At 42.1% G+C, this 18,834-nt stretch overlaps 1 protein-coding gene across 1 annotated transcript in view; it reads left to right on the forward strand.

Moving 5' to 3' along the window:
* Nucleotides 1-14,582, forward strand: part of LOC148362310 (polypeptide N-acetylgalactosaminyltransferase 18-like) — a 138,531-nt gene extending 123,949 nt beyond the window's left edge. The window contains exon 11 of the mRNA XM_088340222.1: nt 12,578-14,582. Within this exon, the coding sequence (XP_088196348.1) occupies nt 12,578-12,724 (147 nt within the window). The 3' untranslated portion in view covers nt 12,725-14,582. The remainder of the gene's footprint in view (nt 1-12,577) is intronic.
* Nucleotides 14,583-18,834: the final 4,252 nt, after the last annotated feature.

Here is an 18,834-nt window from a genome sequence, read left to right on the forward strand (position 1 = left end):
GCATAGGCTAAAGGGGCGAAACAAAGCCTGCAATTGGCCGAAAAAGATGAATCACACATTGGTTGGGTTGCACTACGCCATAGAGAAAACATTTTTTAATATTCTGTATTTGTAAATATTTTACTCTCCTGGATTTACCACACTCACGGTTGTAAGAAGACCATGGTTACGTATCATTAATGAACGTGAAGGCTGCAAGAGAACTTAGGTGAGCTACTGTATGCGGCTTTATATTTTCCCGGTATCTTGTTTTAGAACGATCTTGATGTTTCTGTGATGAGTCTATTTTTAAACTAAATTCAATTCAAAATGTTTATTGTCATATGCACAGTAAAGAACCCCGTTTCCCTGCAAAATAAAATTCTTACTTTGCTGTCCACACAGTTGCCAGCAAAAAATAAAATGGAAACTAAGAAATGTTTGTTTGGTGACATCGTACGGACACCGCATCCGCACATGTCCACGACACGTATTTGCTTCTTTGCAAGCTTTCGGAATGTTAAGGGGGTAATAAGATTGACTGAACTATCTGACTGTTTTGTCGACGCTCCCATTGTAGTGCCTTATAATCCGGTGCGCCTTATGTATGGAAAATATAGGACCAAAAACTATTTTTTGGGGGGTGCGCCCTATAACCCTACAAGGCGCATATATAGTATTTTCCGCACTATAAGGCGCACCTTATAGTGCGGAAAATACGGTACATTTTTTATTTAAGGCTGAAAATGTCTGTTGAACAGAAGCAGTGGACACATGCATATTTTTCTTCATCTTTTTGTTGGGATACAATTGTTACAGCCCCCTGGCCAATCAAAGTTTGTGAAAACGCTGATGTTTCCCAAGAGCGGCTAACAAGCCCTGGCCTGCCAACCCAGAATCAGACAGGCTAAAATCGTCACTTATTTTTTGCTTCAGGGCCTGCAGAACTGTATGTGAAGGCCTCCGGGCATATTTCTGACCCTGGCAACAAGTAATGGCTAAAATGTGATTGGTTAAATTCTTAAATATCTCAGCAGGCATCTGAAAGCACAACCAGGGGAAAAGCAAATAAAAGAAGCTGACAATTTGGACAGTGGCGCCACCCCGCTTGCCAGTATATCGTTAGAGTGTGTTAGAGCATATGTCAGTTATTTTTCTCTGAGAACTAGGAGTAGACGCCCTATCTTTTCGAATAATTTTAAGTGACAATATAGGTTACATCCACCAGTCTCTAAAACCGGACGGGTAAAATTTTAGTTGCCACGGCAACCATCAGAAAACGTTCGACCCAATAATTGAGGTAGGTCAAGATAAAATTGAGGCTGTTGAATGTCAAATATGCAGCATAATAACATTTATATATTTCATACATTTAATCAGCATGGAAGAAAAGACAAAAACGCGTTTTAATTATTTCATGAAAAAAGCAATAGAATCAAAAGAAAAGTAAATACATAAAAACAAAAGCAAAGCAGCAGATAAAAAGTTTTTTTCTTTTTACTTTTTTTTTGTTTGTCATTTCCTGCTCATCTCATTAGCCGTACCACTTATCCTCATTAGGATGGCCATCACAGCCATCTACGGGCAGTGGGCAGGGGACACCCTGAACTGGTTGCCAGCCAATCACAGGGCACACAGGGACAGACAATTTGCCCGCTCAGTCACACCTAGGGACAATTTGGACCGGCCAATTCACCTGAAATGCATGTATTTGGAACGTGGGAGGAAACCGGGGAGAACATACAAACTCCGCACAGGAAGTCTGGAGCTGGATTTGAACCCACGACAGGTTCCCATGACATGAACTGTGCCGCACAAGCTCTAACCACTGCGCAATTATGTTGTCAACAAACAAGGAACAAAATACGGCGAAGGTAGCCTTCAAGAAAAAGCAAAAAATTCCCTAAAAATTAGAACACATACAGTGATTGCTGTCACGAACCAGGGCAGGAAACAGAATTTAGAACCCACTCGCGTAACGTACTCACAATTTATTGGGGAGAGGAGGAATGCGCGCACACTCGATCCGGGTATCGATGGTCGCAGAAGTGAATTTAAATCCAAACAAAAAAGTGGTAAAAATCAAACAAATCAGGCCAAAAAACAAAACAGGATCAAACGCAGGCAAATTCACAGACTAGGCATTTCACAGAGTTTAACAGGAGTCTTGCAGAAGTTCAGACGCTCAGACGACTAACGGCTCAAAGGACCGTGTTTAAGTACTTCCAAGGAGCAATCAGTCAATGAGTCTCAGCCGGTGTCCATGGGCGGGGCCAATTGGGCGCCCTGGCAACCGCAAGAGAACCCAGCGCCACCCGGCTGGGACCAAGTGGACGCCATGGCAACCGTGACAAATAGCAGCAGGATCTGTTCACGAATTCCACAGCTAAAACAATGCGGCAGTGGTATTTCTGGCCCACGCTTCCAACGACACTATCTACAGTTTGCTAAATGAGATTTTCCTCGTATAAATCCTTGTTCCGCCAGCCCACATCACTTTATTTCCTCTGACAAGTTATGGCATTCATCGCCTTGATTTTTTTTTGTTTTTTTAAATAACTTTTGCAAACCAATTATATCCCAAGTTGATTTTTGTGGTCCGATCTGTTTGTACAATATATGTCGATACTGCCGTCTATGTAGCCAATTTTTATTTTTGTTGTTGCCGGATATAACCATGATGGTAGCTTTCAGTTTATGACGTGCACGATAAAAATCCTCTATTCCTAGTGTTTGAATTTATTCCAAAAAGGATTTAAAAGTGTTCCGCAAAAACAAATTTGGAGTTTTGCCTCACAGCATGTCTGTTTTTAATCTCATCATGTTGTTTAAAAAAAGACTGACTCATGAAACGTGTTTGTATCTTCATTTACCAGCTCAGTAGCCTAGATGGTAAGGCGCCCGCTTTGAGACTGGGAGGTCGGTGGTTCGCGCCCCGGCCGAGTCATTCCTAAGACTTAAAAAGTGGTTGGCGGCGCCCTCTGTTGGCTGCGGCTGCATCGGCTCGCTACAACGGGTCAGGTGCAATCGACATTTCGTTCTGTGTACATTGTTACACAGAATGACAATACAAGGAAATTATTATTATTATTATTATTATTATTTATGTGAAAGTTTTTAGCTCTTTTCCGATTGAACAGACGCTCCCCTACTTACGACCATTGGACTTACGAAACAAGCTAGATACGATCATTTTTTACAGGATGTCGAAAATTATCTGGACTTTGCTGCTAGATATTGTATTGTGCACCTTTTTCCGAGTACAGGACATTAGTGTAGTGATTCTTTCCGCCACTACTGGCGTGTGGCGCTGTGAGAGCTCACCCAGCATCCACCCGAAGAAGAAATGAAATGAAATGAAATGATCTGCATTTATATAGCGCTTCTCAAGTCAATGACTTCCCAAAGCGCTTTACAATGTGCTCCACATTTCCCAATAGCGGCCTTGCAGCCATGTAAGGCGCTAACCTGCTTATTGGGAGTATTAAGGGTTCAGTGTCTTACCCAAGGACACTTCGACATGTAACACGGACAAGCCGGGATTCGAACTGGGATCCCTTGATCCCAAGACGGGCGCTCTACCTCCTGAGCTACTGCCGCCCCAAATCCACTTCCTCTTCCTAGTTCGTGTGTAAACATACTGTACTGAATCTCGAGCGCGCTAAGAACTTTTTTATTGTTTAATATCTAGTGTATCCATTCGATATGGTTGGTGTAAAGAGTAAAGAAAAGGCGAACCGTTTATTTTGAAATGAAAGTGGAATAAGAAAGCTTGATGCGGTTGAGAAAATGGTTACATTGCTTTTTTTCGGCCATTTTCGAACACGGAGGAGGAAGTCGCCTAACTGTTGAAGCTCATCTTCCAAAAGTAAGTTAAACTTAACTTTATTTATCTTTATAGAGCATATTATTTTATGAAATGTTTATAAAAAATGAAGTACAAAACAATACAGGTTACTCATACCAGCCTTAAACCTTAAAAATACATTCCATACAAAATATAGCACTGAAGCAACCTACTAACAAATTCAACTTACGAAGGAACTATCTTGTTCGAAAGTAGAACAGCGTCTGTACATCCACAAACGCTGTTTTTTTTACCTATCTGTTTGGAAATACTTGAGGGAGATCCGTCTTATGATTTCTATCAGGCAAAATCAAGTGTCACTTCACATTTGTATCAGAATAGTTGAAGCCCAGTGGGCAAACAGATTTGTTGGCAATAAAAATGAATAAAAAACGTTTCCACTTCTTCCTATGAACAGTAAAACAAACATTTTGACACTCTTAGAAGTTCAAACTGTATTTTTAAAAATTATACAATTTTAAATTATTGCCTAAATTCCCCCGACAAGAAGACAACAAAAATCATGTCCTTTCATGTCTTAAATAGACCAGTCTTCCTCTTGCAGAGTGCTGTTTTGTACCCCAGGGGATCGGTTAAAGTACTCCAAGTAGCATGTAAGCTTTAATATAACTTTAAAATGAAGCATTGGTGCTGAAACTATTCAAAAGCATTCAATAAATTGTCATTATTTTCAGTGTAAACATAAATACTGTACACAAAATGATTATTATATTCAAGGCTAATTATTTCTAAATGCACATATTTTATTTGTAGTCACATACTTTTCTTTTCAAGTAGTTTAAGAAGAAAACACTACAAAGCTCAGCAAAAGTATATAGAATACAATATCTGAAATTGCCATTATTGGCCAAATGATGCAGGGCTTGTATTTTCTGCCCTGTTATATTCGAATAGGAATTTGATCAAATCTAAGGGGCCGGTCACACAGACATTTGCGGCTGAATCACGGCCAGAAATTTCTGCCTTTGAGGCGGACGCCATTGGACGCATTAAGATCGCCATTCAGACGAGATACAGCGGTGTTTAACACGCAGTCGGAAATTCGCGCGCGCGGGTGGCAGTGCGAAATTATTTGGCGCTGCTCAAGTCTTCAGATCGCGGGCACACAGCCTTTCACGAACGTACTGAGACTGAACCACGGCCAGAAAGTTCTGGCCGTGAAGCAGATGCTGTAAAGCGCTGTTGGACGTTTTCAGACCGCCATATAGACGAGATAGAGCAGTGCTTTACTCGCAGTCGGAAATTTTCACGTAGTTGGCCGCGTTCAAAACTTTTGAGCTGCTCAAAAGTTTGAGCACGTGTTAAACCGCGTGCCGCACACGTGGTAAACACGAGGTAATGACGCAGAAATGACGCGGAACGACGTGCTCTGGCCGCGGCCAGGGCGTGCTTACACATGGGTAGGACGGGAAATTTCAGCGGGTAATCGTGGGTGGAGCATGGTAATAGCATGTTCTGCGCCTGTATCGCGGTGTTATTACGTGAAATTAGCGTGTTACGCGTGTGACAGTCAAACGCCTTTCTCCGCGTATAAACAGCGCGAATGCCGAGCACACGTCATTTGTGCTCGTGACGTCAAGGGGGTGAACATGGATCCCCGTCAGCGTAGTTTCTCTTCATTTCGAATAAATCTTTCGGTGCATTCGCAGCAAAACTTTAATTCTGGGATCTTAGCTTAGCCTTTTGGTTGAGAGTCCCGGCTCCTGAGCTTTGTAGAGTATTATGAACTGATCGATAATGGATAATGAATAAAGAAGATAGAACAATCTCCACTAAAATAAAACGCAAAATTTTAGCCGTGATTCAGCCGCAAACGGCTGTGTGACCGGCCCCTTAAGTAACTATTTTGCCAACAAAGCCATAACTCACCATATCTTTATGTAAGAATGATGTGGTTGAGAACCAAGATGGTGAAGGACAAAACCTTTTATGTAGAGTAGACAGGAAGAATTGGTGAATTATTAATAAGTAGATCACTTACAATATTGAACCGACCTCTTCATTAAAAAGTAAGCAGAACATTCTGATCAATAGCCGTTTGTGAAAAGGAGATGAGAAAGTCCTTTTTGCATGACCAAGAAATTGGTTTTCTTTCCAATGCAGTTTTTTTTTTTTTAAACCATTCATAAAAGAGTACGGTATTTTCCGCACAATAAGGCGCACCAGGTTATAGGGCGCACCCCCCAAAAATACTTTTTGGTCCTATATTTTCCATACATAAGGCGCACCGGATTATAAGGCGCTACAATGGGAACGTCGACAAAACAGTCAGATAGTTCAGTCAAACTTATTACCCCCTTAACATTCCGAAAGCTTGCAAAGAAGCAAATACGTGTCTCAGACATGTACAGAAAGAGTGTCTGTGTGATGTCACCAATCACTCAAATGCATCGTTCCAAATATCATTCGGAAGGTTAAAGTCTTGGGATTCAAGAAATGCCAAACATTTCTTAGTCTCCATTTTATTTTTTGCTGGCAACTGTGTGGACAGCAAAGTAAGAATTTTATTGTGCAGGGAAACGGGGTTCTTTACTGTGCATGTGACAATAAACACTTTGAATTGAATTTAGTTTAAAAATAGACTCATCACAGAAACATCAAGATCGTTCTAAAACAAGATACCGGGAAAATATAAAGCCGCATAGCTCACCTAAGTTCTCTTGCAGCCATCACGTTCAATAATGATACGTAACCATGGTCTTCTTACAACCGTGAGTGTAGTAAATCCAGGACAGTAAAATATTTACAAATACAGAATAGTAAAAAATGTTTTCTCTATGCCGTAGTGCAACCCAACGAGTGATTCACATTCATCTTTTTCAGCCAATTGCAGGCTTTGTTTCGCCCCTTTAGCCTATGCGAGCCTGTAAATGATAAAAAGGATCCGCCCCCTTTACCTCCAAATAACTTTAGCCAATAGTGACTGATTCAAATGATGATTGACACGTTGCTTAGGAAATGAAACGCCGGTATATAAATCCCAGCATACGCCGCCGACTACTTCGCCTTCGGGGGAAAATCTAGTCGGCGGCTGCTTACCTTAGTTGCAAGACTTTGCGACTTAATATTGATCCATATGTAAGGCGCACTGTATTATAAGGCGCATGGTCAGCTTTTGAAAAAAAAGAAAGGCTTATAGGTGCGCCTTATAGCGCGGAAAATACGGTATTTAATAAGAATCGCTCGAAAGATCATTATTAACATCACGTGATTCCGATGTTTTCTAGGCCAGCAGAGCAGGCCTTGCAGGCCCTGACAGCCCAAATAAATTTAAAGGTGACGCAAGCCTTTTTAAGAAAGCTTTGATAGAAGACATTATTTCGCATTCTTGCTTTTTTCCGTTTATGTTTGGAATAATTTATTGGAAGTGGCAGAGTAGCAGCGGTAATTAACTTCAAATAAAACTTATTAGTACATGTTGAACTGGAAATATATATAAAGAACAATCATAACCTTGTACTCAAGCATGTTTGTGAGGATTGCAGACTGTAAAATGAGATCTACTTTATATATTCTATTACAAAACAGGACCAAAATGGATAATTATAATTCCATCCATCCATCCATCCATTGTCTTCCGCTTATCCGAGGTCGGGTCGCGGGGGCAGCAGCGTTAAAAGGGAAGCCCAGACGTCCCTATCCCGAGGTAAGAGTATTGTGTGTTCCCTGTCAAGTAGTTTTACAACCAGGAAGCTCGAATTAGATCGCATCCGGGGGTGTCAAACATACGACCCACGTTTCCGAACAAAGCCATCCAGCGGATTTGTTCAGGCCGCGAGACAATGCTGAGAAGCACGGGAGAAAAATGAGCCGCATCATGTGAAATAATGACCTGCAGTTTAGTGTCGGGATTTTTCTACCTTTAATTTTGAATATCGCTGGTGATAATAGGAGTTTTCGACCACAGAAAGTCTGGAAGTTACTAGCACAAAAGAAAGTTTTTTCGCTATATTGCTAGACAATTTTGGGAGGTTCCGTTTTCCAGAAAAAAAACGCTCTATCCCATGAACCAGCAAACGTGGCGTTACATTTAAAGCCGTCACCTTGTTCATCATCGTGGAGATTTGGTCTCGTGGTCCGGATGGTCTCAATGTATGTCCCATGTGCTGATCTCAAGGCCGCAGTGCAGGCCCGCATGGAGGCGCCAAGCAGCTAGCTGTCTTGCGAGACGATCCAACCAGGCAGGAAAAAAGAGAACGGCTATTGCTCATACAATTTTTGTCACGGTTCCCATGGTACCCAGTTGGTCCCTGCCGGGTGGCGCCGGGTTCTTTCGCGGTTGCCACGGCGCTCAATTGGCCCCGCCCCTGGACACCGGCTGAGACGCGTTGACTGATTGCTCCTTGGGAGTAATTAAACGCGTTCCTTTGAGCCGTTAGTTGTCTGAGCGTCTGTGATACTTCTGTGAAACTTCTGCAAGACTCCTGTTAAACTCTGTGAAATGCCTAGTCTGTGAATTTGCCTGCATTTGATCCTGATTTGTTTGATTTATACCATGCTTTTGTTTGTATTCCAATCCACTTCTGCGACCTTCGATCCCCGGATCAAGTGTGCGCGCATTCCTCCTCTCCCTAATAAATTGTGAGTGCGTTACGCGAGTGGGTTCTAAATTCTGTTTCCTGCCCTGGTCCGTGACAATTCTTTTTATATGGACCAGTGACGCTCGAGCAGATCATGCCTCTATGAGCCTGGTCTCAGATAACACTAGTATCGGACGACGGTGTTTGAAATTGCTAAACTTGTTAGAAAGCCAAAGAAGTGGGAAATTTGCGTAATGTTCTGGACCAGGGGTGTCAAACTCGTTTTAGCTGGGGGCCACAAATGCTATAAAAAATCTCACGGGTGCCGGACTAGTAAGTTTAAGAGAAAGAGAAAGGGAGAAAAAGAGAGAGAAAGAGGGAGAGGGAAAGAGAGAGCGATAAACAGATAGGAAGAAAGAGTAACAGTGAGAGAAAAAGGAGAGCAGAATTGAGATATAATAGTTGAGTAATAAAGAGAGAAAAAGAAAAAAAGAAAGAAATGAAGAGAGAAAGAAAAAGAGAAAGATAAAAAGAATGAGAGAAGTGAAACGACAGAGAAAGAAAAAGAGTAAAAGAGTGAGCAGGGGAAAAAGAGAGACAAAGTGAGGTGAGAGAGGGATCAAAAAAGGGGAGAGAAAGAGAGGGTGAGAAGGAAAGAGAAAAATAGAAAGAAAGAAAGACAATTACAGCGTAAGTTTCAGAGAGAGGAAATAGAAAGAGAAAGAGTTGGAGAGTGAGAGAGAAATAGAGAAAAGAGAGAAAAATAGAGAGTGAACAGGAGAAAGAGAGATAGAAAGAGAGTGAGAAAGAAATAGAGAAATACTACAACAATTGTTTTGCAAGCGTTAACTGGCTTGGGTGACATCTGGTGGAAATATTTAAATCTGCAGCTCATTTTCCTCTTGCGCTTCTCTCACTGTTGTCTTGCGGGCCGGATTTAAACTATTGGTGTGCCTGATCTGGCCCGCGGCTGCCTGTTTGACACCTGTGTTCTGGACTTAAGAATGTGCCTCCAATCGACATAATTTCGTATGGTGAGAACATGTTTTTATCAATACATAGCCATGGATGTTTTTATTACCATTAAAACTCCATGTTATCAGACTTCATTATGGTACATGGTGAATTGGTATGTCCAGGAAAGCAGTCTTTCCAAGTTCTGAGGTATTTGAACTGGGCAACTGTAACTGTTCACTTTTTGTTTGTGGAAAAGAAAGAGAAAAAATAATAACATGGGAAACAGACGAATGTGGTAGTCATTTTTGTGCTCAACTTATTTCCTCTACACTAGCTATGTCCATTGGGTGTCTCGAGCTGTATACCATTTATCAACCAGAGAACATTTGAGGAAAAACCCATTTCAACGTTATTTTATATATATACCGGAGCCATATCCCCCTAGTGGGAGGTGGCTAGAGTCAGGAACACGTTCATATTTCTGACTCTTTCTGGGAGATTGATACAGAGGAGGGGGTTCCCAGGCCCCTCGCTCAACCCAACTGATGTGTTGGGAGTCATTAAGTGACCAAACCCCCCCGGCCGAGGTTTGAACCAGCGACCTCCCAGTCTCGTGGCGGGCGCCCTACCCCCAAGGCCACCGAGCTGGATCGTTATCAATGTTATTTTACTTGAAATAAAAGACACGGATGTGCTGTTTAAGACAATACTGTTGCCCTCATTTGCTTCTAAAGTACTTTTTTAATCCCCAGTGATATAAAATATATTGTTTTGCAAAGAATACAAATTGAAAAAAAAAGCACCTGGGTGTCTTTGCAGTTTAAGAAAGCTTTGGCTCCTTACTATGACAGATATGAAACCTAACAGCGAAGTTTCTAAATTCTAGTAAACAGAGCATAAAAAGAATTTCAAATCATTAAATCAATCGTTTAAATCATTTGCACTTGAATTACTGTGCTATTTTTGTCACTTTCACTGAAACTGTTAACCCCATAACGTTGATAAACAAATACAGACGCTACCCTACTTACAAATTACCTCGCAAGTTGAATTTGTTCATAAGTTGCTTCTGTGTTATATCTATGGAATGTATGTTAAAGGTTTATATAGGTATGTTTAAGCCTTGTATAAGTAACCTGCATTGTTTTGTCCTAAAAAAATAAACATTTCATCAAATAATATGCTCCATAAAGATGAATAAAGTGAGGTTTAACTTACTTTTGGGAGATGCGCTTCAAGAGGTCTTCCTCCGTGGTAAAAAGTGGCCGAAAAAAGCCATCCAAACATTTTCTACTTTAATTTCAAAAGAAATGGCTCGCCTCCTGTTTACACTTCACACCAACCATGTCCGAAAGATCCACTTCCACATTCGGAACACGTTCCGATTCTGTGAGAGGCTTGCTTCCCGCGTCCAGCGAGCACTGGACTGCGAGCGCTGCCTTTCCTTATCTCAATAAACTTGTGAGAAACGTTACGCGATCTGGTCTACCCTTTGTTCCGGACGTGACAATCCTTTAATATTAAAAGTCCCTCGTAGAGCAATTTAGTTTTGAACATATCAACGAAAAGCAAGCAAATACACATTTATATATACCGTAAATTCCGGACTATAAGCCGCTACTTTTTCCCCAAACTTTCAACCCTGCGGCTTATTCAGTGATGCGGCCAATTTATGTAATTTTTCTAACGCCCGCCAGCAGCGCTCGAGTACATAAGGTAGGATTTAGAACGGTGGAATATATACGCCGAGGAAGACTGCAACTTCTTAGCTTGTGCACAAATTAAATTAGCGTAGACATATCCTCATCATGCAAATTGCAAAAAGAAAGGCACATGACGCAACTTTCAAGCTAAACGCAATCGAGCAGTCCGGTAAAGAAGGAAACAGAGCTACTGCACGTAAACTTTACTTTGCGAGCGTGTTGCTAGCGTGTTTTTGAATAAGGGAGCGTGGGACGACGTCTCTTTCCCATACTGAAGGAAGACGACTTTGATGACGTCAGTGATAAGGAGGAAGATGAAAACGGTTTACCGTGGTTTCTACATGTACGGTATGTTTTTTTTTAACAGACCCGTTTACTGTGCCGCGAGCGTGTTGCTAGTCGCGTTTTGCTACCCTTCACAGGCACGGTTTGGGATGAAAGTTATAATATCATTATTAAAGCTTTGAAAACTCTCTCGGTGTACCGTCTTTCTTTGTAAATATGTGTAACCATGTAAAATATGTATTTGCAACTGTATATTTTTGTAATGTATTTATTTTAGAAACTTATTCTGATATGTTTTGCACGAGCAAATGAGAAAGAAGGGGCGGGGCAAATGCGGGCTGACGGGAAGTGGAGTAAAGGTGAGACGTGTTTGTGGACGCGGCCGACAATAGTGGATATATATTTTTCCCACCCTTACCTTTGGAAATATACACTTTTTTCCTTGGATTACTTTCAACGGGCACCCTGACTCTGCAGGTCTGCATCAAACCTTTAGTACCGTTATCCTTTTCTGTTCATTTTGCCGGCTGTGATTTTTGGACTGTGTCGGGTATGGGTTAATTTTGTGTTTGTGTTGCATTTTCTCAATGTGGGCGCATGCGGCTAATATACAGGTGCGGCTTGTCTCATCTCATCTCATCAGCTGCACCACTTATCCTTCAGTAGGGTCGCGGGGTTGCTGGAGCCCATCCCAGCAATCATCGGGCAGTGGGCAGGAGACACCCTGAACTGGTTGCCAGCCAATCGCAGGGCACACGGGGACAGACAACTCACTCGCTCAGTCACACTTAGGGACAATTTGGACCGGCCAATCCACCTGAAATGCATGTCTTTGGAATGTGGGAGGAAACCGGAGTGCCCGGAGGAAACCCACGCAAGCACGGGGAGAACATACAAACTCCGCACAGTAAGGCCGGGAGCTGGATTTGAACCCACGCAGGAGGTTCCCACGACCTCAGAACTAGCACACGCGCTAACCACTGCGCCGCCGTGCTGCCCTAGGTGCGGCTTGTGTATGTACAAAATCGGTTTTCGTCCCGAAATGTGGTGGGTGCGGCTTATAATCAGGTGCGCTCTATAGTCCGGAATTTACGGTACTTAATATGCCCGTAAAAGAGGTAAATTGCAACAAATCCCTTAAATGCAACATGATGCTTGAGAACAGTCGTTTACAGCGCAAAAAGCAGTCTGGTTTATTTGTCTTTTTCAATATACAGGTTTATTTTAAGATTCACTCATTTTTTTCTGCTCTATCTGTTGTTTAGGACGGTTCCATCCTGAACACGGAGTCACAGCTATGTCTGGAGATGGTGGAAAGCCGGCAGTCACAGTTTAGTTACCAGCTTGCCATTCAGGACTGCAGCGGACAAAAATGGACCATCACTAACTTACTGACTGTCTTGCCCCAGTGAACAAGTTGACACATCTTTTTTAGGATGGGCAAAGAAAGACTCCAACTTCTGCAAAATCAAATGAAACCATTGAAGAATTGGGACTATAGGTCAAGTCAGGAACGAAATCTTTCTGACCTGGGCAGTAAAACAAAAGTCCAAAAACTTTGGATCTGTGGAGCTTTGAATGAGAATCTGCAAAGAAACCGTCTTCAATCATTAGTATTCCAATTTCGCTAAAACCAATTTTGTACCTGCAATGACTCGAGCAAGTAAACTCTCTCAGGTGATTTATGATAGAGGAAATTTATATCCTGCGCTTGAAATGAGAAACTGAGATTGATATTCCAGGAAATAGACTCATACCATCATGCCAAACCTTGTGGCTATTACACTGCTCAATTTTGAGGAATCAGACAAGTGTGTTCCGGCAAACAAATCCTAGAATTTCATGGAATTCAAAATTGAGGTTTCCAATATGTATTCTAATGAACAATATCTTTGACATCCAACTGAGTTCATTGCTGTTTTAAGGTGATATTCACAGGTTTTCTGGCCTCGCACAATTCGTAACCTGTTGCAAAACAAACTGACTCAAATCGCCTGGAAGGTTGTAGAAACAAGAGGGGAAGCAGTTGCGAGGCAAACCAGGTGTTCTAAAACTAATTTCCGCAACAAAAACAAAAAGCTAAAATGTTATTTAAGTAAACAAAACGTAAGAATAGAATTCAAGATTCAAACAAAGCCCCAGGAACAAGGAGAACTGAAACAGGGCTGGAAGAAAAAGCTGGGGTCCTTATCACAAATAAGGTTTAGTGAGAACCCTAATTGTGTTGAGGTACATTCAAGGGTTTGTCTCACGAAGAAGAGGTACCATATTTTTGATACAACATGGTGCACATAAAAGTATTTGATTTTGTCACAGACCAGAAACGGACACAGGACCCAATAGCGCTCGTTTTCTCAGTTTTTATTGAAAAAGAGGGAGATTAAGGCTTGCTTCCACGATCCGATTGTTGTCGGACAAAAGGAGCGAGCGGTGCAAAAGTGGCGCTTCCGTGTCTGGCGAGGAGGATCGGAGACAGGCGGGAATAGCAAGTCGTTGGCCGGGACTGGAGATCAAAGGCGGTGTCGAGTTCGTAAGCGAGGTCGGTAGCAGGAGGCAGGCGGGTAACGGGGCAAAACCGGTCAGGTAACAGGCAGGCAGAACGGGGTGAAGTCAGGTCCGGAAACAGGTTGGCAACGAAGGTCAGGCAGAGAAAAGCAGGGCAGGAACAGAGTCGGACGAAAAGGCTTACTGAGCTGAAGGCAACAGTTTGCATAACGATCTGACGGGGGTTTGAAAAGAGAGCAACAGCCAATCAGCTGTCCGGGCTGTTGGCGCCAATTAAGCCGCCGCAGCTGCGCTTAATCGGCAATCATGACAGATTTTCTTTAAAACGTGTGAGACGTAAAGCAGAAGACACCATGAGAAACTTTACCTAGATCTCTAAGCGTTGATTATATTTAAAAAAAACAATAATGTGCAAAGTGCATATAGAATAATAGATAATGTGCTGTATTTTTAAAACCGTAGGGCGCACCAGATGATTGGGTGCAGGTGCCCTCGGCTGTGGCCACCATACAACAACACAGACAAGCATACAAGTGTGCGTATTTAAAAATACAGACCGAGGTTCTGGTTTATTTAAGTCTAAGTTACTAAGTCCTGTAATGTCTGTTTCTTGCAATTGTCTAAGTCCGCATATGAACCCTTTAAGGGAGGGGAGAGGTGTGTCTGTTTGTAGCATGAATGAGCGTTAGCTGCTGCTAACTGTAGCTCTTGTGGAATGTGTTTTTACCGCTTGTTATTTGTTTATTAAATCCACTCTTGGTAAAACTGTGGTCTCCATCAGTCATTCATTGTACGCGCGTGGCTGGCAGGCTTATTCTGAAGATTGGACTTTTATGAGCGCCCTATGGTCGTGAAAACACAGTATGTGCAAGAAGTAGAGGTATCATATTTTCGAAACAATATGGCGCACATTGAAATAGTCATTTTTCTTCAAAATGTGTGGCACGCCCTTTAGTGTAGCGTGCCCTCTGTGTCAAGGACCAGAAAGAGATACAGGACCCAGTAGTGTTTGTTTACTCAGTTTTATTGATAAAGAGGGAGAGCAGGGCTTGCTTCCACGATCCGATGATTGACGGACACGGGTAGCAGGTGGCTGGAACGCGGAAGTGGCACTTACGTGTCGAGCGAGGATAATCGTAGACTGCAGGGACACTGGTCATTAGCCGGGACGGGAGAGCAAGGGCGATATCAAGTTCAGAAACGAGGTCGGCAACAGGTATCAGGCAGGAAGCGGGGCAAAACAGGTCGGATGTCGGGATGGCAGAACAAGGCAGAAACGGGTGCAGAAACAGGTCGGCAACAGGTATCAGGTAGGAGAAAACACGGCAGGAAAAATGTCTGAAGGGATGAGCTTGCCTAGCTGAGAGCATTGGTTCACAACGATCTGACAGCTTTCAAGGCTGTTGGCGCCAATTGGGCAGTCACAGGTGCCTTGAATCGGCCATCATGACACTATGTGTGCGTTGTGGACGTAAAGTAGAGGACACAATGGGAAATTGTCAGTGTTGTTTGTATTTTAAAAAATAATAATGTGCAGAGTGCATATAAAAGAATAAATAATGTGCAAGAAGAAGGAATATGTGCAGAACACAGTGGATTATTCCACGCTTCATCATCAAACTGTGCCTCCTTCCATGTAAATGTAAAGTCAGTAGAGTTTTTCGAGGACCGGCTTCTTCGGCTCGGCTCACTTAAAGGAACCGGCTTTTACGGGTCCTAAATGGCTCTTCGGGTTGTTTTTGCTTCTTTAATCCCGACATGACCAAATATTATGTAAAAATATGCGCAAAATGACTTCAAGGAAGGGGGGAATAGAACAAAAAAGAAAAAAATACCAAAATGAAAAAGTAGTGAAAAGCTGAGAAAAAAATAAACAAAAGGAAGAGAAAAAAAGAAAGACAATTTTTAGAAAAAAAAGCCAGAAAAAAGAAAAGAAAGAAACGTAGGAAAAAAGTAAATAGAGAACAAAAAGGAAAAAGTAACAGCTCGGAAAAAATAAACACAACAAGATTTTTTTTAAAGGAATTAAAAAAAAGTAGAAAAAAAAAACAAAAAATAAGAAAAAGTTTGTGTTGCATTCAAATAATTTCCAATTATATCAAATGAATCTTGTTGCCAACATTGTACTTCCACTAAAAAATGTGATTAAGTACAGTTCTGTATCTTCCAACCGACTCAATAAGCCCCCAAAAGGTTAATATTACGTGACAAAATATATCAGGAAATAAAAAGAAATGGATATCTTGTGAAAGAATTGTAAAAACAAACGACGTTTGTAGGCCGTACAACCTTTGCAATAGTACATGAGTCAATTCATTCAAAAGAGAAAAATAATTTTGCATTGCCAGAAACTCGGCAAAATGTAACTTGATGTCAAGTTTTGGACATGTTTTACAATTAATTATCTTGCCACACTTGGGATTATGGTTGCTCACTGTTGTTTCAAGCGTTGCTCACCGACTTTGTGTGTATGCTCAGACCCGTGGAAAATTAGAGGGAACGTTGTGAGTAGACGTTACACATCTGGGTCCTCCTCCTGTTCTGGTTCTCACAACTTAGGTACGGGAAGAACTTGCAAACTCCACAGTGTGGCCTGTATTCGGAATTGAACCCAGGAACTCTACCCCACAAGGGAGACGTGTAAACCACTGAGCTGCCCTCAGTGAGATTCTCTTTTCTCTAGCCTCTTTCTTTCTTTCAAGCTACACCGCCTCCCTTAGCATTGGAAAAAGAGTACAAAGAACCCCACTAGAGTCAATTCACTAGCTCACAATCTCTGAGAAAACTTTAATCATTCCAAACTACAAACTGTGCGCCGTCTCAGTCCACTGGGGTTGTAACTGACTCATTACCTATTTCCCTCGGTCATTTCCTTCCGTTTTCCTCTCTCCAACATTATCATTCAAGTCTTTACTGAGGAGAAACTAAAATAAATATGCCCTTTCGGACTGGTGCTGCCTAACTTATTATCGATGTATAAAAACGATGGAAAAACTTGGTGATACCTGCCACAGATGCAAAGACATTGAGTAATGGAAAAAACCCAAACATTTGGAAAAATGATGTACAGTGGAACCTCGGTTTTCAAACGCCTCTCAGTTCGAACAAATCGGTTCTCGACCAAAAATTTCGAGAAATTCTTGCTTCGCTTTTCGTTCAAAATATCGGAGTTCGAACGACGGTAATGCGTGAGTGCATTCGCTAGGGTGCGATGCTGAGCGGCGTACGAAGTGTTTTAGCCCCTAATTATGTCTCCGAGGAAAGTCAGTGCAAGCAGCAAAGTTGCTACAGGTGAAAAAGGAAAAGTAGTGCGTACAACTATTGCATTTAAGGAAGAAATAATAGCAAAATATGAAGGAGGTGTGCGAGTGTCTGATCTTGCTAGGGAATACCCCACCGTCCACCTGCGCCTTCTGCTGACCACCACAAAGGTAAGAAATCCTATTCATAATTCTTCTCTTTATCCTTTTTTTTTTATTTTTACACGTTCATGTTAGCGTAATCTTTCGTACGGAAGATTACGATAACGCGAACGTACGATTAGCCTGGGTTAGCTTTATGATTCGAGGTTAACATTCACGGTGTTGGAACTGAGCCCAAAATTCAGGGTGTTGGAACGGAGCCCCCTTTCCAATGAACCGCTCACCACTTGTTGTGGAGACCCGGGTGCTAAATGACTTGTAAACGACCTGATTTTTTTATTTTTACACGTTCATGTTAGGGGAATCTTTCGTACGGAAGATTACGATGTCGCTAACGTACGATTAGCCTAGGTTAGCTTTAGTTTACGTTAAACATTCAAGGTAAACATTCAGGTTGTTGGAACGGATTAAAACGATTTACATTATTTTTAATGGGAAAAATGATTTCGGTGATCGAACAAATCGGTTTTCGAACAGGGTTCTGGAACGGATTATCCGTTTATGGTGGTCAGCAGAAGGCGCTCGCACACCTCCTTCATATTTGGCTATTATTTCTTTCTTAAATGCAATAGTTGTACGCACTACTTTTCTTTTCTCACCTGTAGCAACTTTGCTGCTTGCACTGACTTTCTTCGGAGGCATAATAAGGGGCCAAAACACCCGTACGCCGCTCAGCATCGCACCCTAGCGCACGCACTCACGCATTACCGGCGTTCGAACTCCGATTTTTGGACCGAACAGCGAAGCAAGAATTTCTCGAAATTTTTGCTCGGACTCCGATTTGCTTGAACTGAGAGGCGTTCGAAAACCGAGGTTCCACTGTATTGTCATTAATGATTAATTTCTATACGAGATTCATTTTAATTCTGCGTGCCACTCCAAGATTAAAAGCGTCCTATTCTATCTGCTTTAGACTCTAGTAACTAAAGAAACATCAGATTGACTCATCTCAACTGGGCTAGTAAAGTTTAAATCACATCTTGACTCATGAAGATATTTCCTCGCTATAAAATAGGGCAGCAAAGAGAGCGGTAGGAGATAAAAAAACAGAAAACACATCTTGAAGTCGTCCGAAAAATCCTCCTTGTGAACTTCTCCTTCGGGCTAGCTGTCAGTGCGCAAATATCTCCCTTTCACTTGAATGACTTTGAAAAGGTCACAGAGGTGCCAGACTGATGAAAGCTTTGTCAAATATCACGGTTGAGGAGTGGACTTCTAAAAACCTGCCAAAATAAAGCCTTGAAGACACCCCTCCTGTCTGTCTCTGTTTCTGCTGCTGCCAAGTAGGTGATGCATTCGCCGTGGCTGACGCTTCCAATTGCAGAGAATGTCAAGAGAAGCTGTGAATTATACTTTCCCTCTCCGTCTCCGAGGCACCTCTGCGGAGAAAAACGAAAGATGGGCAACATTGCTGGGGAGGAGGAAGAAATAACCGTATTTCTGCTGTTGGCAGGAAGATCCTGTCAGGCTGCAAGCAGTTTGAAGAAGCTCTGGGAACACTGCTGCATAGTCAGAGACACTTGTTTACTGGAACAGCTTTTTTTCCATCTTCGTAACATTCCAAAAATTCGCCTTATGCTGTCCAAGTCTGATGC

This window comes from Urocampus carinirostris, chromosome 7, assembly GCF_059441175.1.
Source record: "Urocampus carinirostris isolate Australia breed hairy pipefish chromosome 7, RoL_Ucar_1.0, whole genome shotgun sequence".
NCBI lineage: Eukaryota > Metazoa > Chordata > Actinopteri > Syngnathiformes > Syngnathidae > Urocampus > Urocampus carinirostris.